The sequence below is a fragment of the Triturus cristatus genome, chromosome 4_2 (assembly GCF_964204655.1).
Source record: "Triturus cristatus chromosome 4_2, aTriCri1.1, whole genome shotgun sequence".
Taxonomy (NCBI): domain Eukaryota; kingdom Metazoa; phylum Chordata; class Amphibia; order Caudata; family Salamandridae; genus Triturus; species Triturus cristatus.
Window position 1 is genome coordinate 29,729,444 of NC_140586.1, and position 25,356 is coordinate 29,754,799.

Genomic DNA, 25,356 nt, shown 5'->3' on the forward strand with positions numbered 1-25,356 from the left:
TCTACAATGAGCACACTTATTGTACCAATTCACCCACGAAACGACGCATGCGGAATCACCAACAGCCTCCCAATCTCAGGCCCCACCCCTACCCCCATGGGACCATCAGAAGATAATGCAAGACCCAGACACCTAGAGCTGGACATCGAATAGGACCTCACCAGGCGATCCCCACCCACTGTGGCCAACCGACCATTCACAGCCCTCCCCGCACACACAATGTCACATAATGCAACGGAACCGCAACCATTCACACAGTTAGTACATTCCGGTAGCTCCCCAACAGAACCCACAGTTCACCCCCAAGGTTTGTAGTTTTACCCCTACATCAGCTGTTCTAAAACAAATACCCTTTTCTCTTTAGATGGGAATCGCATTCACTAAACATACTAGAGAATGCAAAACTGGTAAATGAGGAGCTCACATAACAAACACATGACCAAGGGATCTGTACCCAACTAGGGTCCAGTACGTATATTAGTACAGAACTAACCGCTAACCAAGTGGGTACACCCAGAATGCTCCACTGTACCTTGTATAAAAGGTCAGACTTTTAATTAGACTATGAACTCTATTCTCTACTATGAACTCTATTCTCTACAGTCACTGGCCTCAAGCTGCTCCAATGCACAACAACCCCCTTTGAGCGCGGGGATCATGCAGCGTTAACCCCATGAGAACCTGCTTCTGCGCCGCCTCTGGCGATCTTCCTACACCCCAGACCCTAAATGGCAGCTGAATAGGCATCAAGGAAGAGTCTCCTACTGAGACAGCCCAGGACACACCTGAATAAGCGGTGCGAACACCCTAGGGGCCCCTGGGAATACATTGGGAAAAGAAAAATGGGGACCGACTGAATGGAACACCAAGGGCAGAATCCCTTGCCTGACCCCAAGATGGCCATCACAGTGGTCCTTTTCCATGATGTGCTACTACTCTTGGACATCGATGAGACAGAGCATATCCCCCCATCCAGCTGTCCCATCAGGACTTCGAATCTGTGAACTTGCCACAGACCGTTGAGACCTAGCATTTTGGCTGATGCCTGGTGGAGCTACCTTGGTAGCTATAGAGGAGATTGGCCGAGGACGACTTCCCCCCCCCCCCTCAGCCGTCACCTACCCACCGCATCTTCCTCCTACCCTTTTACCTTACTCTCCTACCCTTCTACGCGCCATTTATCTCGTCTATGCTCTTTAAATATTTTCTAGTGACAGATGTAACTTGTAACTGATGTAACTTTGAACAATGTGGAACCTCATGTAAAGCACTCCAATCCCCGAGTCTAGCCAGCGTTCTATAAAAATAAAATCACTCAACTGACAATGTGAGTATATTATAATGCTATGACGTTCAATTGTACAATAAAATGCAAAATCCCAATAAACAAATTTAAGCAAAAAAAAAAAAACGTGTAAGAGCTTAGTTAAACCTGCACATTCAGAAGTAGTGACATTACTTTAGAGGACAAAGAATAGTAAGCAGCTTGCACTGAAACAAACACCTAACTTTTCTGCACCTACTTTTCCCACTAGCATAAACCCTGGGTGCCACCTACATTAGGACCACAACATACAGGGTTTGTGGAGCATTAGTTGGCTCCTCAGCCAGTCCTACTTGGCTTCTGAGACACTCATCAGGACTGAACACTGGTCTTCTCAAATGGACGTCACCAGCAGCCATTGAGCAAGCCAGCAGTTAACAGATTGCGCCAAGTCATTCATGGGTACCATCACGGTTATGATGAGACCACCACTATCACTAGCTACCATGGGCCTAATACGTGGGCGGGGGGGTGTGGCCAAGCAACATGGCCAACAGGACGCGAGCCTCCCGGAGATCCTGCCTTACTGATCCCTAGACCAGCATAAAAATAACGCAGTCGTGTTGGGCTGCTGTACTGCACGAGGGGGGGCAGCCCTGGAACCGAAGACAGAGTAAATTGCAGCCATTGACTGAGCCTCTGGGACATGGAGTTTTATCTGCCGTGGGAGCGGAGACAGCAGTGAGCGGTGCCTGTGCCCCCCAGTGGAGGTGCTCAGTCTGGAAGAGGCCCAGTCTGGCAGGTGAAGATGTTTGGAGCAGAGGGCAGTGACAACTGAGGACGCAGGCCTTGTGCCGTGACAAACTCGAAGGCATGGCCTAGGCTGCACTTTGTACTCTTCATTGCCGCCAGCTCAGCAAGCGCGAGGGTGGCGACTCTACTCAGACATGATCCCTGCTGTTAATGCCTAGGGGTCACATTGAGACAGACTGCAGCCCTGGCCACGCCGGGAGAAGCCCTGCTTGCCTGCCCATCATGGAGGCAAAGCTCTGGAGTGGCCACTGGCTTGGCAGGACAGTTGCACTGGAGGGAGCACCCCCCCCTGCCCACCTGGTTCCTCACACCTAGCCCTGGACGGCCTAGAACTGGATGGCCTCTCACCTGGTCGCTAGAGAGGGTATAGAGGATGAGCTGTGGTACACCACAATTTGCCTGGACGTCAGTGGTGTGGGCCTGACATTGGAGAGACTGGCCAAACATGACTGACTTGCATTAACTGATAAGGCAGCATGGGGGAATCTCAGCGTTGCGCCTCTCACCCGGTGCCTGCCGGGGCAAACCGTATCCGAAGGAAGGTGGCACTTGGCTGGAAAGGGGGAAATCTGGGCATGCTTTACCCAAAATAAAGGTGGATTGGATGCCAGACAGCCCAAAAGAATTGCCCCAGAACCCCTAGAAGGTTGCCTTGAGGTGAGACTCCTGCTGTATCAGGCATCATTACATGCTGGTGGTATGGCAGACATCTAACTGGGTAGACTGCAAGGAGTGAGATCCCGGGTTGGGGGGGGGGCAGCAGCAGATGGGATCTGTGCAGGGGCTCCTTAGAGGCCAGACCTGGAGGGCCTTGTAAAGAAGAGCCACAATATTAGCGGTACAATGGGTAAAATTAAAGCTGCGCGCGCAATGGAAGCAAACAAACGGCACACCAGGCCATCCGCCATAGCTCATAACGAGGCAAACATGTGGTAATGATGGGGGTGCGGGGGAAATGGTGGAATAGGAGGAACATGGAGAGCCCTCTCATGCAGAGCTTTTTTCTGCCATTCGTGGGTCTAGGAAGACCCTAGAGTACCGCAGTGAGGCTATCAATAGATGTCAACCTGCTGATGGCAGATCTGCAGAGGGTAAGAAATTTGATGGCCATGACGTTGCTATTTTGAATATATAAACAGACAAACCTTCCTTCTACCAGGCAATGAAAGACTTAGACGCAGAACTGGACATTTCGCTTGTATGGTTGAGCGATTTCAATGGTGTACGCTACCCTGACCAGGACATCCCCCCGAACTGGCATGAAACTTCAAATGACCAAAAAGTTGTGAGCAGTAATTATGGCGATGGGGCTACAGGGACACCTGATGGGGAAGACACCAGAAGCTAGCGACATGCTTTTTGCCCACACAATACGCATAGCAGGCTGGACAGGGTGCTAGTGACTAAGATGCCTGCCGTCCCATACAAAGAGGTGACCCATTTGGCTCTACACCCATCGGATCATGCTCCTGTACATTGTGTGGTACAGTGGAATGCCCCTATCCAGTCACCTAGACTTATGGATGCACTCCAATGTTCAGGAGGAGAGTGAAATGCTGTCCCTGGCACTATCAGAGTACAGGACACTCAATTGGAGGGAGACGTCCATTAGAAGCATGGAGTGTGAGGCAACGAAAACAGTACTGAGGGGCATGGGTAAGAGACTCAGCTGTGGGTCAGTAATCAGCTACAGCGGAAGTTGAGGGACAAGGAGGACGCATTAGCAGAGATCCAGACTAGACTGGTGACCAAGGAGACATCAACAAATCCAAAAGGCTACTGGCCTGGATTTTGCACAGGGAGCAGCCACCCCCCGAGAACTACCCGCTTACTCAACACAATGGGAGACATGGTACACTCCAGGGCAGGCCTACTGGAATTGTTTTAACAGCATTTACAGAATTTATACACTGCAAATCTGGTTGTCCAGGCTACGTTAAGTTGGCTCGGGTAAGCACCCAAGCCAGGCAGAAACCACCACTTATGTCAGGGCAAGGGAGTTACACACTGAAGATAACCCCTGCTCACCCCCTTGGTAGCTTGGCACGAGCAGTGTGGCTTATCCCAGAGGCAATGTGTAAACTGTTTGCACAACACAGCAGCAACACACTGGGCACACCACAAAAGAAACTCCACACAACATGACATAAAATTAGCCTTGTATTATGAATAAAACGGAGCATAATCAAACACATAATATATACACACATATATTTAACAGGGATTACATAAATTACAGGGCCAATCGGGTCACTGGCCTCACCATTAGAACACACAATTAGTGAAAAGCACAACCAGTAACTACTGGTAAGGTACACTTAAGAATAACCTATTATGCAGAAATCACATTAGGCATAAATCATGAGCAGTGCATCCCATCAGTATCACTGCACACAGGGCTATTCAGAGTGCACATTCCACTAGCCTATCTCACCCCCCCCCCCCCGGGATAAAATGGCACAATGTGATACATATCACCACACCAAGGCCTAGTAAAAACAACCAGTAAATACTGGCAATAGTGCACCTAGCATAACCATATTATGTTAATCAGGCCCACCTTTCAGCATAAGGCATTATGCATGATCATAGGGCCCCCTAACATTTGCAACCGTGCACACAGTAGAGAATCACCATAGTGATGCGTAGAGTACCACCCGTGGCAATATTCCCCCAAAGCCGAATCCCATCAAGGCGCAACATTAGACAGCTTCCTGTAATTGCCAATGCATCCTTACATCAGGGCACCACATGTGCTCATTGGTCAACTTCGTGATACTTCCTTTCTCCCCCCCCCCCCCCCCCCCATACAGCGTGACTGAGAAGTTGGCCTGGCATATGCTGGTCACTAGTTATAGTGGCCACCTTGCACCAGTACAATGCGACTCTTATGGTAGATAGCTTTCTTTAAAAGCTTGTCTTAAACCTATCTAGTGGTAGCTGGGGAGAGCAGCCTTCAGGCCAAGTCTCAGAGGAATGTAAAGCAGCTTGTTTTACCTTATAATCTCTTGAATTACCAAATGAAAGGACACCACACAGGTATATATATCAAATATATATGTATTTATTTCTAGACCCACTCTACTAATCTCTATATGAGATTAGAAGTCAGGTACACATTCAAATGTCAACGTTTCACAATAAATTAAGCACAAATATGGCTGGAACCCTAGGGGCGTACCAGACCATATACTAAGAAAGTAGTACAAGGATGTCGACTTGCAAAACAACAAGCCTGGGGAGTTGCTGGGCTTCACTACTGCAGTGTTAGCAGGTAAGTAACAGGCCCACGGGAGACGCGTGCAGTGTGTGAACACAGACGCGGGTTTCCTATTGGTTATAATGGTGCAAGTCGCGGTTAGATTTTTACAGTTCTAGGGTACTTCGAGGAAGACTACAGGCAAGCCACTTACAAGGTAAGTACTTCTAGGGCCAACACACACTAGTGCACGAGTTACCTCAGCCAGGGAAGCAGTGTGCATAGTTGTCTTTTGGTGTTGGGTCGCGTCGCTGTTTTCTATGGAGACCAAAGAAGACTTGCTGCTTGCGTCGACTGAAGACATGTCCGGTGGAATCCGAAGGTGGATTCAAGATGGAGGAGACCTGAAAATTGAGGGGACAGTGTCCAAAGTCACTTGCCAGTGACTGGTGGCCAGCAAGATGGATGACCACAGATGTTGCGTCGATGGTGTTTTCACTCTTCGCTCACGAGGTCCAGGAGAGATAGACGATGACCAGCAGCTGGATTCGGAGTGTCCCACGATGTCTGCAGCTGATAGCGGTGTCAGCAACCGGATTGGAGCCAACAAGCCTTGCCAACTGCAAGTCTCGTGTAGACTTAAGAAAGTCGATGGTGCAGACCAGCAAGGTCTGATGGACTCACCCAGCGAGGGTAAGTGAGGGCAGGCCTGGAGCAACCAGGAGAGCCTTTTGAGTCGTTGAGATAGTCTTCGGGGGACCCACTAGCCAACGGGCAAGTGATCGCGAAAACGCCGCCACAGGAAATGCTTCACAGGAGCCCACAGTCACTTGGGACGGGGTAGGCCGCTGATTTTTGGTGCGAGACCTGCTGGGGACTTGGGCCACAAATGGTCCAATGCACAAGTTCGTAGAACTTTGTGCAGGGTTTGCACTCGACAATAGTGCATGGTCCCCGGGTATTGCTGTTCCTAGTCACTCGTGGGGTCCAGATGCCACAGCTTCGCTGGGGACTCAAAATGGCCGGCGAGAGGTCAGGAAATCCACTTCCAGGTTTGCAGGGACTTCGGACTCCAGCGGGAAAGTTTGCAACCGTTGATTAAGGTTTTTGGTGCCTGTCAAGCAGGGGAGTCACTCCTTGACTCCAAGGGAGATTCTTCTGTCTTCCAAAGGTAGTGGAACGTCGAAGGGCCAGGATTCTTCTTTGTACAGCGTCCTCCAGGGTTATCTGATTTGTAAAGGCAATGCTTGCTATCTTAGTGAAGATAGGGGAGGGACTAGCTCTATGACCACTCCTCTAGGAGGGTCAGGGTAGGGGGTGGTTATACCCACTTCCCTTTGTCCAGTTTCGCGCCAGAGCAGAGACAGGTAGCCCCTGAACCGGTTTGAGCTGGCATATGGACAGAGTAGCCTACTGCTCCCCCAGTGTAGGACTTCAAAGCACTCTAGGAGTGCACCCACCCAGCTCCAATACACTAAATCCTGTCTGGAAGGTGGTGACACCTCCCTGTGACAGGATGGCTTTTGTTGGGCCTCCTCCACTGCGAGTTTGTCAACAGCAGGAGGGCAGCCCAGTGTGTGCTGGTGGCATTCATTTTGTGATGCCAGGGCTCTATAGGATTTCTATCGTTTTACATGCTGTCCTCTCTAGAAGGGTGTGATCATGCTCCCACATCATGGACTGATTTGGGGGTATGATTCCAAGTTGTTTGACCTAACACGACATGTTTTGATGCAGTCATTCCAAAGTTAGCATTTTAATGCACTTAAGAGTATATGGTTTAACCGCATCCACAAACCGCCATAGAGAATAGACTCCGATAGCTGCAGAGGGGCCCTGCTCAGGCCGAGGCACTCCCTCACATTGTAAACCATGCACCCTGCCCTCAGGATTGATAGGGCCTGCCATAGGGGTGGCTGATAGGTTTATATGTGTGTGTATGGTGAGATATAGGGACCTATATCTCTGTGAGGAGTGCCAACAGTACCTCACACAGGCTGCAGTAGCAGGCCTGTGGTGTCAGATTGAGAATGCTTTGCAGGGGTGGCATAAGACATGCTTCAGCCCCTGGTAGGCCTGTGAAGTACCAATGCCCTTGGTACCTAAGGTACCTTATACTAGGGGCTCATAGGGTACCACTGTATCCAATCACTAGTGCATCTAATATGCACACCAAGTCGTTTAGAGAGAACAGAGAGACTGGGACCCTGATTAGCAGGGACCCAGCCAGACTATAGCCAGAAACCAGTGTATACATCAGAAAAAAAAAATGGGGGCAACATCAGTGCAGATCCTACTCTCCTACAGTGACGCACGGGACCACCAACCAAGGTCTTGACCTTACCTCTGGCTCCTCAGTGACACCATCCAGGCTGGGGCCCCTTATGGGCTTGCGAAAAATGAAAAATGCCCCCAGCATGGAGCAGACCCGCCCTGTCGAGGAAGAATGTCCCTGGAACCCAACACCAAATGCGAGGACGGGGCATAACCCGCTCGGAGTCTCTGCGGCTTCACCAGCCCTATGACGCTGAAACCCGTATAGAGCCCTCCTAGGCCGTGCTGTCAGCTGCAACTCCTGCACTCGTGGGCTGCCTCACCTTGGTTCCCGTGCCAGGAACAGTGCCTGTCAGTAGCAGGAGTGCTTCTGTGGCACAGAAGCAAGCGGCGTGGCTCCTACCTGCCTTGAACGCGCCCTTGCTGCCCAGAGGCATCTTTCCTTGTTGTTACCTAGCAGAGTCCGTCAGTACACAGGGATGTCCTTGGAAACAGAGCCCCGCCCTCGACCAGGCACATACTTTGCCAGACTTCCTACTTCTGGCTTCCGCTGCCACTGAAATCACCCAAAAGGAGAGGGAGAGAGTTTCCTTCTTGCAGCTTACCTCTCCTAGACCTTTGCTGCCGCGCCCAGTCAACAGAAGCAACCAGTCACTATGGGGAGCGACGTATCCACCGGCTTTGCTGCCTTCGGCCTGCCCCTCAGTAACATCAGTGTGGCCAGGAACGTGGAGGACTTCACGCCCCGGGAATACTCATTCTCCTGGCGCCTTCTGGCATCTCTGGGCCCTGCCCTAGAGCCCCAGCATCACAGCCACCCAACAGATCTTTCCTGGTTGAGAGGGCCAGGAAGAGCCCACGCAATCAGTGTTAAAGCACTCTTTGGCCAGTGGCCATCACAAGACAGTAAATGCTCAGTCTCCCCCAAGAAGACCTGAAGCAGGGAGCTGGCAGCGCTCCTCTCATGCTAGGCTCTCAGTTAACGACCACAGGCAGCAGGCCAGCACACATGGTACCTGGGCACAGGAGCATTCCCTCCAGCAAGCAGCTCCCCAGGCAAAGTCCCAGTGGCGGTTCCCTGCCAGCACAGCGTCTCCTGCGGTTTCAAGTAACTACAACATACATAGGGTCACAGCCCCAATACTTATACCAGTTAGGTTCTTTGTTCTGCCCTGGCACAGGGCTCGGGGACCTGGTTTAAACCAGTTTGGGGGGGGGGGGGGGCACTCAAGTGCACAACAGTCTCCATTGACAGTGTAGGTTCTGGCCCCAGACACCACAGGGGCGGAGCCAGCATTGTACAAGGTAGGTACCGATCTATTCAGGGTCAGGGGTTACTCCTCCCATTAATCCAAATGCAGATGAGGCCCATTCAGCCTAGCGCTGACTCACCCAGCCCCTCTTAAGCCACTGCACCTCCTCAGCCCCTGTCACTCTAGAGCTAGACATGCAATACACATCAGGCAGGCACAAAGACACAAAGCACACAGAAATGCCCAGCCGCAACACTGGCATGAATAGAGGGCGATTAACAGGTCATGCGTGAGGTACAACATTGGGATGAGGAACTGGCGCTAGAGGCAGTCGACCGAGAAGGCATTTGACCCTGGATTGGGATACCTTCCGGAGGCATTAAGGACGATGGAATTTGGTCTTAGTTCTGCTGGTGGGTCAAACTTCTTTATACAGAGCATATAGGTACGAGTGGGCCAGAGCCAGTTGGAAAAATGAACATTGGAGCGAGGAACGCTGCAGGGCTGCCCATGGTCACAGTTGCTCTTCGCATTGGCCATTGAGCCTATGGCAGTATGGGCTTAAGGGGAACTTGAATGATAGGGTGTATGCATAGGAGAGAGATACTATCCAATATCTTTGTATGCGGACAATGCCCTGCATCACATTATTGCAGCTCCTGGAAGACTTTGGGGACTACTCTGGTTTGCGCCCCAATAGGCACAAGTCCCAGCTCTTCCCACTAGCTAATTTGCCTGCGATGCCGCTGGAGACTTATGGCTTGAATTGGGAGATGGGGCACTTTCGATATCTGGGTGTACAGGTGGCACTCGAGGAATCACAATTGATACATTGCAATGCGATTGGGGCGATTGAAGCTTTGAAACAATCAGTGGCCTTCTGGAACACCCCGACGCTCTCCCTCAAGGGTAGATTAGCAGTGTCAAGGATGGTTGTCCTCCTGCATTGCCTGCAAGTGCTCCAAAACTCATTGTGCAGTAGCCCCTCGAGAGTGGTCAGGCAATTTAACTGTACTGGTATCCCTGTAGTGAGTGGTCGTTGCAGCAGAGTGGCCTTGAACACTTTAATAATGAAGCAGTATGAAGAGGGGGGGTGTACAAGCCCCCAGACCGGTTTTATATTACTATGCTGCTCACTTACAACATGCAACCTGGTGGTTGAATGAGGGAGATGAGGATACCAACTAGGAAAGAAAACGTTTTTTTTTTTGTTTTTTTTTTTTTAAAGAATGTGGTGGGAGGGGAGTCCAGTCAGATAGGCTGGAAACAGTATAGATTGAGCTGGGCGGATGCCACAGGCGATCTGCCATATGTGGTCAAACAGACAGCATCCATATGGCAGTCCTTTGTAGAGAGCATACAAAGGCATATGCTGTTTCACCGGGAGCCCAGTGTATGGATTCCCACCCCAGTGCAGGATGGGGAGCATGTGCCTTCAGGCAGGGGTGCCAGTACTAGTAGACCGGTATCCTAATGAGACCTTCACCTCATAAGAAGGTGTCTGAGGGTTTTGGACTGGGTCAGGGCCAATACCTTCAGCATGCTGGACTCAGACCTTTTCTAGAGAGACCTGGCTCATGGATCCTAATGTTCCATAGACATCTCAAATATTCGACAATGCTCACCTGGGGAAGCGGGCATCAGCATCTTGCTGTTGTTCAGAGCCATGAGGGCCTACTCAATGGGCCCACCCCCTAGGGCATGGGCAGCGTGGGATAGGGACTGGACGATACCACTAAGCAACAAGAATTGGAAAGCAATATGTGCACTCATGCGCACTGTATCCTGCAGTACGCTTTTTAAAATGACACATTTCAACTATTTGCGCTGCATACATATTACCCGGGTGAGACTGCCCTGTATTGACCCGAACAGATTAAATACTTGCCCTAGATGTGGTACAGATAGGGTGGGTTCTATACATCTAGCATGGGGGTGTCCTGGGTACAGCTATTTTGGGCCCAGGTGGTTAAGCAGGTGAAGGGCTGTACCAGTGTCTGGTGGGAGCTATCCCACTACACTTACAATTGGGGCAAGTCACAAACTCTATAAAATGCAAGATAGCAAACAAACTTACAACTACTTCTGGTTTTAGCAAGACGCAGTATCGCCATAATATGGATGGGGAAGTGATCCCCATAGTCGATGAATGGTTGGGATGTGCGCAAGTGGACCCTTGCTGAGGAGGCCCATAAGAAGGCCAGAAGGGGGGGGGGGGGGGGGGGGGGGGGGGGGGGGGGGAAACTTATGATCCTGGGACATGGGAGTTAGTCAAAATTCCTAAATTCTGAAGCAAATCTGGTTGATCAACGTGCATCAGATGCAAGCTACAGCATGACTGATGCGGGACCGGATGCCCTGCATAGGATCATTGTCAAGCTCTTAGATATACGGCAACTGGTACTGTAATAAATCATAATATATAGTTTCAGTAATTTTAGCTGGTCTTCGGATCCCATCTGACTGCATGCTCGTAACTGTATACCCCCGGACTATTGAAAAAATAAATAGTATTAAAAAAGAAAAGAAAACAATGTGCCTGCTGGCCTAGAAGCTACTAGGGAACTTTGTAGAACCTCTCCCCCTCAAACAACGATGTTCCTTAACAAAGGCACTCCGACAAGCAATGGCGGCTTGTACAGAAGATGGCGCCCAGTAATGAAGGTGCCCACAACCCATGGGAGGAGCAGAGACCACAAACCCAGATTTAATGAAATTTAGAGGCTTGCGGTCACCAGGCTGCGGCTGGATCTCCACACAGAGTGGCAATTAACTTGCAATGGGTCAATGGACATTCCCCTACAAATCCGACGCTAGGTCCAGTAAACTCCCATTAAGATTCCAAAGCTATGAGGGAGCCACTTCCACACGCGAGGGTTCAACCCTGCACGCATCACAAGCCCGGTTGATACAGATTAATGCCTTCGAGAGCCATCACCTGTCACCTGACCCAGCAATCAGTGGCCCACAAATTCACATCAAAGAGGAGGCCATAATGACGGAGAGTCGACCCTGCGTGCAGAGCGAAGCATACGGACCAGCTTCTACAAAACATGAAAGCGTCAATCATTCTAGGAAGCGAGAACAAGTCAAACAAGCATTTACAATGCAATAGGTCTCTCATTTACGCGAGTTGGAGCTATTGGCATTGTAAATGACAAAGGCTTTTATTTATGTTTTGGTTTTTAAAACAAATAAAAGACATGGTCATTTACAATGCCGATAGCTTAAACTCGTGTAAATGCGACACCTATTGCAAATGCTGGTTATATCCAGAGCTCAGTTATAGTACTTACTGCATATATTAATGTAAATGTGTACACAATTAATGTATTCATATGTAAATCAAACCTACATGTAGGTCAACTTGGTGTCTGGGAATGCAAAGCAGTGAATTTTAGTGACAATAAATAAGTTTGCATTGAAAGCCTACATTTAATTATTTGCATTGCAAGACACAATGGGCAAATATGGAAGGTTCTTTGGCTCAAAACAGCGTCATTTGTAGAGACTTGACGTACCTATCGCCAGGGCAACTCTACCAGTCTGTGGCAGGTTATTCAGTCTGTGGCAGGTTATTCAAAGAAACAAGCTTGCCCACATACCGGTCGCTCGTAACTACACAGCTGGGCCTTCACAAAGGTGATTGACAAAAATTCTTATGGTACATGGACAATTAACAGTTGTGTAAAAGTAGGTTGTGTTTGAAAAGGCAGCGGGAATTAACCTCTGAAAGCATCAAAATGGAGTCGGACCTATAAGAAACAAAGACTTCATCACCAGGTCTGGTACTGGGCTCTAGAGCAGTCCATCAGGCCACATGCTAGCTAGCTGATAAAGTCTGAAAAACTGCCTTTGGTAAAAAGGTGGTGATTAAAGGCTTATCCCAGAAATGTATATGCATTTTGCAGATGACTCGCATAGGAGAGTTCACCTGGATGGGAAACAGCGTGGAAGTCACTTAATTGATAGGGGGAGGAGATATATTTGATGTCTCAGCGAGGTGAGCTGCAGGAAAAGAAGCCATGATGGAATGGAAGCCACATCATACTGGTCACAAACGCCTGTCAAAGGGCACAGCTAGGGTTCACAGAGGTTGGATGATATCCCCGAGGATGCGACAACGCAGCACATTAACCCTGGTTTTATGGCATTGTCCAAAGCTTCATTGACACTGGATAAAGGTAGTTGATGTAACTGATAAAATGTTTGACACAGATACCTCCCCCCTCCCAGTCTTCATTCTACATCCGCCAAAATATCAACCATCCTCTACATTCCAAGAGGGGAAACTAAGGCAGCTAGGTGGGCAACTACAGCAGCGAGGGTGCGACTCGGTTCCCCGAACCCCGAGACGGTCTGTATGGTACATGAGAACTGAGCAGCAGCTTTACTCGATGGTAGGAGAAACAAGTCACAAGTATACCTGAAAGCAAAGGTTCGGACACTGACACAGGGTGAATGGACACATTCGCACAAATGTGCAGACCAGAGAGGAGGCAAGGCCTGCAGAGAGAAGCTGCGGATGGAGAAGTAGAATAGGAATTTGTTATACAGCCGCCTTCTCGAAGAAAACACGCAATAGTGCCGGCCTATTACTCACTCCGACAGCATATACCAGCAGTGAGGCACCGCAGCCCCAGCGCTTGTAAGTGCATTCAGCCACGGACGCCGCCACTTGTAAAACCTACCGCCTTGTAGTAAAACAGGATTAGAGTGTTCCATAGCTGCCGAGGTTTCAGATTGCTTCTGTGGAACATTTTTGTAATTTCAGTGTAATTAGGAGTGACATTCAACGACTATGAGTGACACTTTCGCGCGCAAAATCAAGCAATGAAGACAAGGGAAGGATATAAATATCAGAAATGACACCCATTTGAGCAACAAGAAACAACGAAAATCTTAAAACTGCTGCAAAGCACCAGAAATTGAAGATCTTGACATCATGGCTTTAAGTGGGATGAAACAAGTGGGGCCTCTAAAAGGAGCATCCATGGCCTATGCAATTAAGCGTATGGCCTAAACACATAATTTCTGTGATTTTCACAGTGTCCTCTAATAAGTATTTTGGTTCCTCTCTGAGCTTGACAACTGACTTCTCTAAAACTAACCAGGACTACTGGCTTTGTCAATGGTTAGCAGTTGAAGATAAATTAGTAAAAATAATGATTGTTGTAAATAATTGTATTGAAAATGTTTCAATTATGAAACAGTGAGGCTCTGAATTAAACAGCTGACAGTGGTCTTCTGAAGGTCTCAATCGCTCCTGTTAAGTTCAACCTATGTCACTCATTTGTGATCTTTGCATACATTCTCTCCACATCTGCATATTTTACACCTCACCACTTTCCTCTTCGTGCCCATGTTTTCACTCTTGAATGCACTTCCTCACAACACCTTCACTCAATTGCCCAAAACAGACCCACTCACCGATAAGCACTGACGTTTGTGCCTTTTCAATATGTTGGTTACTGTGTCCCTCCGTCACACAGAATGACAGTTTAGACTGGAATACATGACTATTTGTTTGTGCACTCTGTAAATTGGCCAAGATTGGATGGCTATGTATTGTGAACACTGTTTAACCCGCAAGCACTAGGAGGAATTTTCACTGCCTCCATCTTCAAATCGGAATCTCTGGATGGTGGCTCGTTATAAAATAGCTGGAGGTGAAGAGTTCAAATTGCACTCACTATACAAGGGTTAAATATTACATGAAAAAAAAAATAGAAAAACGCGTACTGGTAGTAGCTAACTAACTTAAGGAATGCAAGATTAAAGGAAAATGTGAAATATACTGAGGAGCTAAACCACGGGCATCATGGATTACCTTAAAAGCACTGATGCGGCCAGGCTAGTCTGGATGGTGACGCTACAGCAGCAAGCCCTTCAAGAGCGTCCCAAGGTGCAGACTATCAGTTACAGTTCTCCCCTCCTAACTTGGGACAGTATGTCTGGCTGTCCAGCGGTGCTGGAGCTTGCATTAGTGCAGCTTGATTGGAAGAATTAATCCTCGCCTAGCCTGACATTTGACAGATCTAATATGGTCTTTATTAAAAACACCAATCGGGCCAGTGAAATCAAGGTGCCGGGTGGGCTCTACAGTAAACATGCAACGGCCGGCCAGTGTTGCCCGCTCTGACCACTGTCTGCAATGACTCAGCCAGGCCAGCACTTGTCTGGGCAGGCAGCAGATTGTCTGCACTAACAAAACACACAATGAGAGCTTCAGAGTCCCCTAAAGAGAAGGTAATGAACATGCTGCCGGAGTTGATGTCAGACTGCGCTCGGCTCACTTTAGTGATCAACCTTACGTTAGAGCCGCTCACAGCAGTGCAGGCTGGACTAAGGCAGCAGACTGCACGTCATTATGGTGCGGTTTCAAACTGCACTGCAGAGCCATGCTTCCGCGCCGCTGCCGGCCCACCTATAGTGTAGAGTCTGTATGACGCGAGTGTATATCCTCCTTGTTTCAGCAGTAACCATTGGGCAAAATCAGACTGACTCATGACGTCAGTGCTGAATGCCGTGGTGCCTGTGTACAAAGCAACTCAGCCCGGCCGTAACCCTAATCACGCGTAAAGAGGATAGGTGCAGATAAGGAATGTGCAAATCACGCGGCATTTTTACGGCATGACTAGATAAGAAATAAACAAATCAACAACAAAGCCATGCAAGACTTCATTTCGGGATATGGTCATCTGCTAGCCCTTCGCTGCTTTCCCAACAAGCACTGGCAAATGCAATAGGACTTGCATTTACACAAGACCTATTGCATTGAAAACGGGAGTTCAAGCGGGCGCGAGAAAGCACGAGCACGACCGGGAGTGCACAGGAGGGCCCCCAAGAAGTCAAGGACTGTGGTAGGGGGGGGGGGGGAGGTAGGGAAGGACGGGGAGAAAGTCTGCAGTGAAGGGGCCAGTAGCCATGGAAGGATACAAATGACTGACACAGCTGTCATGGGGAGGGATTAACAAGTGTAAAACCAATCAGAAGGCAGCATTTATAACTTAAGCCAATGAAGATGGGCCGGAGAGTGGGCGGAGCTTCCATGAAGCTTCCACACCATAGTGTATACCGCATGCCTCGCAAAGCGATGGCAGCACATTCGTGCTGCAACGCTAGGCTAGACCTAATAAATAGGAATGTCCGTTTCCACCAAAAAAGCAAACAATGAACAGCCTTTCAACCCGGAAATACAGTCAGTATCCCACCATAGCTAGATTATCTGTCTATGGGGAGATATTAAAAAGAACTAACTAGAGCACGTAGTTAAACGAAATCCCAAACTACTAATACAGCATAGTAAAGAGCCATCCAGGTCCCCAGAGACTGAAGTGTTAATTAGGGGAGTAACCCACACTCAGCAAAGCATTCCCAGTATGGCTGTGTGTGCGCCAGCAAAGCATTCCCAGTATGGCTGTGTGTGCGCCAGCAAAGCATTCCCAGTATGGCTGTGTGTGCGCCAACATGCCCAACATCGAACTGCTGAAGGACCACTCAAGTACACAGCAGGCATATTCACAGAAGCAGCAAAGGCAAACGCAGCAGGTAATCATTTGTTATGACAACCATAATTTATACTGCGCATGGCTACCCAGGCAATGGCTTCCCAGCCCAACAGAGGTAGTCACTAGAACAGGTTCAACTGCCTAAGACAGGCGAGTCTTTTCTAAAAGTGAGGCTCTTGGAGCATGAAACTGGAGGAGTTGGACAGGTGAGGGGAACAAACGTGCATCCCTGCAGTTGAGAGTTGTGAAATAATTAGAGTGTTTAGGCAAACAAAAACCACAAAAAAAAAAACCTTATGTTGCATACAAGTAGCTTTGGCCTCCAAGATACTTTCCCAATGACTGCCATTTTGAATTTCAGTAGAACAGGTGGACTGGACAAGCTGCTCAAGTACCAGCTTTTTAGCCATTTATTTTGGACATAAACAGAACATGCATAACCAGCTTAGTGAATTTCAGTATAAAATTTGGGCAAAATTGGACCCCCCCCCCCCCAAAAAAAATCCATTGAATGTTTTTTTAAATCCCTTAGATGAGCACCACTCACCATTGATGGTACAGTTCTGGCTCCACACAATCTGTCCGTCAGGTAACATCGTCTGGTTGTGCGGTAAGTTCAGCTTGATTGAGAATGTAGTCTTGGCCGCAGTCAGGGTTGGGCCATCGTTGCCGATGTCAAAGGTCACCTGCCCACCTTCAAAAAACAGATGGCCCAATCAATCAGGGACAGACTGCCCAACACCAGAGGGTAGAGTCCAGCAGAATCCTTAACATACTTATGACCTTGTCCATCAGGCGACTGCATGAGGAAAGGAGATGGGCAGATTTGGAGCTCATTGTTTAGTTGGGGCGGGGGGGGGGGGGGGGGAAGGTAGGTGGGTCAAGTGGCAAGTACCCCTTGTAAAGGGTTTAGGTCATTTAGAGTTGCAGAAGAAAGTTTTAAAATAGAGGCAGCTCTTACTGCTATCAACCTGAGGGTAGGGAGGCTGGCAGCTAATAGGCACTAAGGTATTAAAAATTAATTAGATCAATAAAGACGGTCACAAAAAGTGCTTTGTGGCGTAAAATCTAGGATATGAACTCACACCAGACCTTCGTGTGGGGTACCCAATTATTTCTGCAAACACTATCTGAACAGCATGAATACAGACAAACCATAACTGCCAGCAAACACTTCGTGTTCCAAGCTAACAGTCTTTTCGGGTATAAGTAACCAGGTGGCTAAAGGAACATACACCATACCTCTGGTTCGTAGCAGCCACCAAAGGTCACTCCCATTTATAACTAAACTGATCAACTGCTGGATCTAGATATGGCTAACTAGTTTAACACCACCATGCAACACCCCAGCCCTCTACCAACATCCGTTACTCAACCACACCCTTGTAGCAGCTGGGCACTCATGCACTCACCTCTCCAGCATTCCTGCTGCCTGGCGCTCCCGTTCTGCCACATTGGATAGCGGTGTGTGTTCCAGGATCTGTAGGCTGGCAGGCGTCCACTCTGTGCTTGGGTTGAACCCACATTTTGCCGCAATTGGCCCCGAGAACCTAAAACAGACAGGACCTGTCATTCATCAGCATGGCAAACAAATTTACCACCCACGTGAATTGCAGAAAACCCCTGTCATTATCACGGTCAACCTGCCCCACCCACATACAGACTAACCCTGACATGGTGTCTACAGGAGATTCAGCACCTGTAGTGTGAAAAGTCAGTACCACAACATAGGGCCCTCAGGCATTCACTAGTTTTTGAGATAGGACGTTCAGTCTACGTGAGCAAGGGCGGAAGTTTTTGGTTTAAAGAAGCCACTGACCACTAGGGGAAAAATTCTTGATCCATTCATTTTTGGGGATTTTTTGTCGGTAAGAGCTTAACTACCTTTGAGTTTGAGGAGTAAATTCCCTTCTAGGAATTTTTATTAGTACAAATCAGGGATTTTTATATGGAAGAAAAGAGGAGGTGGGGAGGGGTTTAATAGGATTGAGCTTTTAGATCTGCTAACTAGGAGTAGGATTGGAAGCATCTATAAATTATTAAATAGGATGGGGACGATCTTAGAAAACATTACCCAATGGCAGGGGTCAGAAGAGGATAGCCTCTTTAGCACTAGCGCGCTCAACACATCTGCCAACCTTCAGACACAACATTAAACATGGTTTAACCTATATATTACTCTGGCTAAAATTAGGTGCGGGGGGGGGGGGGGGAGAGAAGAGTCTCCGACATGAACTGTCCATGCTGTCAGGAGGCTGGGACAGACTTTGTTCATGTGTTGGCCGATTGCCTTGGTTTAGCTCACCTAAGGGATACAACCCATTTTTTGAAGCACAATTAAACCGGCAGGTCAAGGTTACCTCCAAATGGATTCTATTAGGGATTCAAAAGCAGGAATCTCTCCCCTCGGCTCAATCCCCCTTTGTTTCTCGCCATGGCCGTACTCACTGTGCCTGGCGACAGCCTGGCTTGACCCCGCGCCTCCATCATTTAATCAATGGTTGGCTCGGCTAATCTCAGTTTACCATATAGAAAGGGTGGTTTGCGCACATAAAGGTAACCACGCTTGGAAAAGGGGGCTCCAAATTTGGGCTCCACTGATGGAATGGCTCATAACACAGGGCCAGGGATGACTTTCCCCTTCTCCATGATCCCAAGGGCACTCCGCTCCTAGTTTGGGGCTGTATTACTATAAGTGTTATTATGGTTGAATTTCGTTATGATTGGATGTAACCAGAACGCTCATGTGTTATTGTATATACAGGTCTACTGTTTGGCCTGCTCAGCAATTCAACCTTTACGTTTTTGGGTTGTAATTGCTTGGATGGGGGGGGGGGGGGGGGGGGTGGGGCGGCAATTATGTTACAATTCTGAAAAACTTAATGTGGGTTACATTTTAGTGCCCTTTTCCTGGGCATCTGAAAGCTGTTTAAACAGCCAGGTGTTTACTCCCTCCCCACCACAAGAGGGTTAGAGAGTGGATACTTCAGGTTCATGAATTAGATTTCTAAAGCGCAAACTATGCCCAGGGGTGTCAAGGCACTATTGGCGGGACTGTCATATAAAATACTTTTCAGACAAAAATCATTTTAAAGAGCCAGGTCTTCAGAGCCTTGCAAAAGAGAGCACGAGACATCAGTCCAGAGAGACCGCCAGGAAGGGAGTTCCATAGACTAGCAGCAACAATTCATCAGTTGTTGTGCACCATGGACCCCCAAATGCGTACTCCCATCTTGACCTCAGCAACATCATAGCATTGTTACAGCTTGTGAATACAACCCCCCCCCCCCCCCCCCAGTAACTAGGGTTGCAAGTAGGATTTTTAAAAAAAATTATGTATAAAAGGGTTGTGGCCCAAGAAGCGTTGCTAAGAATCCTCTGCCATGGCTTCAAAGTTGTAAACTCATCTGTTTCCCATAGCATGCCACCGCTCAAGCCGTCAAGTGGCACAGTGAGCATTGTTTTTACACCCAGAAATAACAAGACAGACACAAACAAGCCAGAACTATTGGCTTTGTCAGGTTTGGTTAGCTGTATCCGATTAATGAGCAACAATGATTTTGTGTAGAATGGACAGTGTTTCAGTTCTGAACATGCGACTGAGCATCAGTAAGGTCTATGGAATGAGCAGTGGTCTGTGTACTGTATCTCCCATTCCCCCCACTTTTCTCTGCAGTTGTGCACTCTGTTAGAGTATAGGGGGAAGAGGATGTGGTCTGACGGCTAGAGCTGCCGACTTTGGAGCTGGGAAAACCAAGGTTCGAGCCTCGGGGTCGCGTCCACATCCTGTGATTCTGGGCAAATCCCTTAATCTCCTCGTGCCTGCCAACAAAAAAAAACCTGCTGCTTTGAGGTCCTCCGCTGGCAGATCCCACACACCTTTCCTCTTCGGCACCCTCATGTCACTCTGCTGCAGGTACTTGCTCATATCCCCTTCATTTCACTTGTACGCACGGCTTTTTTTCGCTGTCAATAGGTTGACAGCTGTATACCTATTTTCGCACAGAATTGCCATTACAATCGAACACATGGCCATTTCTATGCGCGCTCTTCCGGTGGCCATACTGGAAGGAAGAGACCGGGCACCAAAGGGTATTCAATAACTTCTAGAAAAGGAAAAAAAGGGGGGGGGCTCATAAAGCTTCATAGCTTTACCCAGGCCCACGCCCCTAGAGGGAAGGGCGGGGGCGGCTCTGCCCCTCCCGCCCCCACCGGAGGCCCGTGGACAAGCCGCAGGTACCAGCTTGTGACTGGATGCAAGCCTCGTGGGGTGGTGCGGGGGTCACATGCGCCTCACAATCCACTCAGGAATGCTTCATGTGATGCTCAGCTGAGGTGGGATCAGAACCCCGTCATGCAGAGGGGAGCCTGAGAAGAGGAGGGGGCCATGTGGGGTCTCCTTGGCAAGTCATGAGAACGGGCCGATTGCCCGGAGCCTGCAGACTACCCCTCCCCCAAAAATGTCAGAAGGTTTAGTACAGCGTCCGTATCAGAGCGCAGGCGAGTCTGAACTGAACTCGTGAATTACACCCCACCCCCCCCCCCCCCCCCCCCCCCCAAGTGGGAATAAGTTAACTCTTGAGTTTACATTCTGAAACTGGGGCGTTAGTCCCTTACTTCCCCAGTGCTAAATGGGGCGACATTACGGAGAATCTCTTCCCAAGGCGAGGCATGGTAGAAAAAAACATGGTGACATCTCGAATTGCGTACACAGACTGGGTTTACCTCAGTGCGAATCACCTATTTCTCACCCTATGCCACTCAGTATATCCTCTACCTTAACTCAGACTCATCTCAAACTTTTCTACTTCTCTCTCCAATGCACTGCCCTATTTCTCACCCTATACCTCTCAATAGATCTTCTACCCCACCCTCATTCATCCCAAACACCATACCACTACTAGGTTTCCCAAAATACCATTTTCTAGACTGTTGCCTACTCCACCCCTTCTTCCATCATCTCATACCCCTTTACTATTCATATCCCCCAAATAAGCCTTTCTAAACCTTTCCCTCTGACTCTTCCCCCTCCCCTTTACTCATCCCAAGCCTCCTACTGCTATGAGCTCCAAAACATCCCTCCACCGTCCTTTTTAAGCCAGACTAAGGTGTCCACCGCTCAAATTAATTTCATTTCTCGCTATACTAATTTATCCCATCAGGAGTAGCAAGCAATATATAAACGCAAACCTTTTCCCCCCTCTATCCCTCCACTATCGTTCTCAATCCAAATAATTGTCTAGCATACCCACCACTCAAATTACTCGCCTATTTCACTAGACTGATTCACCACTAATCCTTTGTGGATTCCAGAGTAGCCTGCACTTGCCGAAGAAGCGCTTAGACGCTTGGTCAGGGGTAGCAAGCGCTATATAAATGAAGTTCCAATATGATTTACACACGGAAGAAGGGAGCACGGGGCAAGACCTGGAGTTGCCCACAGACGGGAACGGGTCTCCCCTCAGTGTGAAGCCTGGGTATAGGCAGGCGTCGTGGGAGCTTCATTTTGCGCCCAATGAATACTGGGTAGGTAGACCCAGCGGGGAGTGGGGTGGGTGAGAGGAGTGCGCACTGGCAATGCACAGGTTTCGTGCCAGGGCGGTAATAGGAGGAGAGACTCCCACGGTCCACCTGGGCACTCGTGGTCCAGTGGCCACTACAAACCCTTCCCTGCCCTGAACCGCGTACACCGAGAGGGCATCGCGTCTGTTGGTGTACGTTGGCTGGCAGCGCTCCGATGCCACAACTTGGAATATTGTATCAACTTCACATAAATGCCAACCTTTGTGGTGTTCATTTTCCATGTGGTGCACACCTTCGCACTATTGTCACCCTGAAGAGATGACGCGAACAAGAACACCACCCGGAACGAGGCGTGCTAAAGCCAAGTTCTACACGGCTGCCTGGAGTTATGACTCCCTGTGCAGAGGGACGCAGGGTGGGCTTCTACAGACAGTTCGCGCGGAGGCTGCTCTAGGCAGCACTCCAGCGACCCCTGCAGGTGAAGTAGATACAAATAGCACTACCCGGACTGAGGCAGCCGATCGAGGCGCGAAAGTGGGACGTTGTCTCTCCAGTGCTTTGGGAACAGCGAGGGGCTTTGAATTGCACTCGTGCATAGTAAAGAGTCACCACGTTATGCCCCCCCCCCCCCCCCCAAGTCCTGTCAAGAGTCTTGTCTTTCTAGAGTTATCAGCTGCCCCCCTAATCTACGCTGCTTCGGTAGTCAGTTCTAGATTATGATACAATCTGGCTGTGAGCAGGTGGGGAGGAAAGACATCCATGGATGGGGCAGAGGGCTCTGGTATTAAATATGAGCTATGTACGGACGCTTCCCGTGGCTCACCCGAGTGTAGCGTCCATAACTTGGCCCCAGGCTACGTTCCAGCTTTGTATTAAGAAATTCGGCTTCTATACAGACGAGAAACTCCCTTTACAGCTCTGAAATTGTCATAAATTGGCCACCATTTTATTGCTGCTAACCACGCGGAGAGATCGGCCCAGTGGTTCCAAACAGTGAGACCCACCTTTACTGGCCAGGGAGACTACTTAAGGCATGGGCACGGTGGGAAATTGCCCAGGACCCCCAGCCTTCCTGTGAAAGTTAACTTTTTACTCAGTCTTTAATGGATAAGTAAATATTGTTTGGCATGGGGTGTGAATGTCTAGAAAGAGGGTAATAAAACTCAGAATTGTTCTGAGGGGCCCAAAAACGTTACTTGCCCGGGGTTCTAAAAACTCTGAAGATGAGACTAGGTCAGGCCGAGCATGAGCTGGGCGCCAGTCTACAGACAAAAAAGGTACCAATCTACTGCGTTACAGGAGTTTGATCACTCAATTTGAAGGGGGGGGGGGGGGGTTGCCTAAGAAAACTATTCATTTCAAACTACCTATGGCCAGGCAAATCGTGTCCCCCTCCAGAAACACCTTTCATGGAAAAGTTCCGTAACTGCAGACCGGTACTAAGCGCCACGAGGTGGAGCGCTGCAACAGCTAAACACAAACGCCCACGCAGCCCCGTGTCATTAGGGCGACCCCCACACACTTTGAATTCGGCAATCAACGCCAAGGGGCTCTCGTGCCACGCATCCCACCACAAGCACTGGCATCCAAGCCCCAGCAGCTTTAGTGCGGTTGGCTTCCAACCAGGTCACTATGGACACCGTTTCCGGGCCAAGACTAGTGTGCGATAGCCTAGTGCATTCTGGGGGTTGTAGGCATATCTAGCTTGCTTTGAAGCCACAAACTATTAGTAGGTTTAGAGTTCTAGTCCGGAGATACTTCACTATCAGTTGCAATAAGGTGGTCCCCCTCAGGGAGTGGAGTTCCTGCTTTGGGAGGTGGGGGCATACCGCATACAAACCCAAGCAGGTTAGTCTAGGTCCCTCAGCTAGGAAGCTGTCTTTATTACAGCAACCGTGCTTTCTGCCTCAGCATGTGTGGTCGCAACTGAGTGTTACTCTTGTTATTAACCCGTAAATGATCAAAGCAACAAACCAGTGTACCAACTGGTACCCAATCGGAACAGCAACTGACGCCCCAAGAAAGCGCCTAATCTGTGCTAGAGATGGAACACACCTGTGCCATGTTCAAGGTACAGCGCTCTCAGGTCTTCCACATCCAACCACTAGGGAGCTTTGAATTCTGGTACTTGTAGTCCTGAATTTAAAATAGACTACAAGTACCAGAAACTAGCCATTGATGAAGCTAGCAAACGTGGGCACTCAATACGGGCCCATGGCCTAGCAGCCTATGCGTGCCATCGCACCCCCACCAAGATTAATTATAGAAAACTGCTATACGAAGCTCAAAATCGAAACACCGTTTACTTGAAGCAAGAGCGTGCGATGCTCTAGTGATAAAAGCCTTTGAAGTTATAATCGATAATTAGAGAATCATTAACTAGACAATAACAGAGAATATTGGTTTCTTTTCTTTAGAAGAAAACGTCAGCCAATAAAATGCTAGCCAGGCGGACACATTGTTAAACAGTTTGTTGTGAATGAGAGAGAAAACACTGTTTGACTACATGGGGAGGGCCCCGAGGAAGACGGCAGTGCGCTGAATCGTTTCAAACGTGAAAGAATAGGTTGATGCGCGCGACAGGTGAGACGGGTACTCACTGTTCTGAGCAGCAGCTACCGCCAAGAGCATCCACCAGGCAGCCCACCGCGCCACACTCTGCATCCTTCCGCCAGCCATGCTGAAAACCAGTCCTGGGAGCGGCTGCGCCACGCGCCCTCTTATAAGAGCCCCCCTCGCGAGCCTGGACACGCCCCCAGGGAGCTCCAGCCTCTCCTCAGTACCCGCCTTTGGACCACTGGCGTAACAAAACTGGAGAGGGCACCCCTGCAAAGTACACGGAGGGCGCCCCTCCGGACTCACTCATGAGCTCTCAGGCCAGGGTGCTGTGCTGCTGAGGGGGTCACCCCGCACTGCAGGGACTCTGTGAGGGCCACCTTATGCCAACGACTAGGGGGGACCAGATTTGGATAAGCAAAATCTGGTAAGGTCCATGGATAAAAATAGACTTACTTATGTACTTCTATAGCCTGTCCGGATTTTTACGTAGCCTTGAAAATCTGTATATTTCCTAGCTACGCGGCGGCGTACGTACCATTACCTATGGTACGTCCCTACCTGTACCTGAGCCCCCCCCCCCCCACTCTGTCCCCCCCCCCCCCCCCCGCTGCCGCGTGCATGCAGCCGATGTCCTCCTGCGCACATGAAATAGATGCATTACTTAGAGTATACCTTTCAACTCTCATTTGCGGGATGACTTGACCTTTGTCCCCAAAACCATATATTATAACAATTACAGAAAGCACAGGGACCGTCCTCTGAAAACCGGGTATGTCCGGGCGAATCCGCGAAATCTGGTCACCCTACCACGACCCGCTTGCAAACTAACCAGGACACCTTTCTAACTAAATAACGGCTGACTCAAATCTCTGCAGAAGGTGCATGGACCCACTGAGCTATCATTCATAAACGGGAACACCTGAGTTATAAGTATATGCAGCTCTCTGCTGCAACAGGGGA

General features: G+C 49.2%; 1 protein-coding gene and 1 long non-coding RNA gene across 4 annotated transcripts in view; one reads left to right on the forward strand and one right to left on the reverse strand.

The window, feature by feature from the left end:
* PMEL (premelanosome protein) overlaps positions 1 to 24,586 on the reverse strand; it is a 51,024-nt gene extending 26,438 nt beyond the window's left edge. Inside the window, exons 1-3 of the mRNA XM_085600274.1 lie at positions 24,438 to 24,586; positions 17,727 to 17,864; positions 16,862 to 17,008 (exon numbers count right to left, since the gene is read on the reverse strand). Coding sequence (XP_085456400.1) covers positions 16,862 to 17,008; positions 17,727 to 17,864; positions 24,438 to 24,516 — 364 coding nt within the window. The 5' untranslated portion in view covers positions 24,517 to 24,586. The remainder of the gene's footprint in view (positions 1 to 16,861; positions 17,009 to 17,726; positions 17,865 to 24,437) is intronic.
* Positions 1 to 25,356, forward strand: part of LOC146832854 (uncharacterized) — a 165,819-nt gene that overhangs the window by 16,748 nt on the left and 123,715 nt on the right. The gene's annotated exons all lie outside the window — the stretch shown is intronic.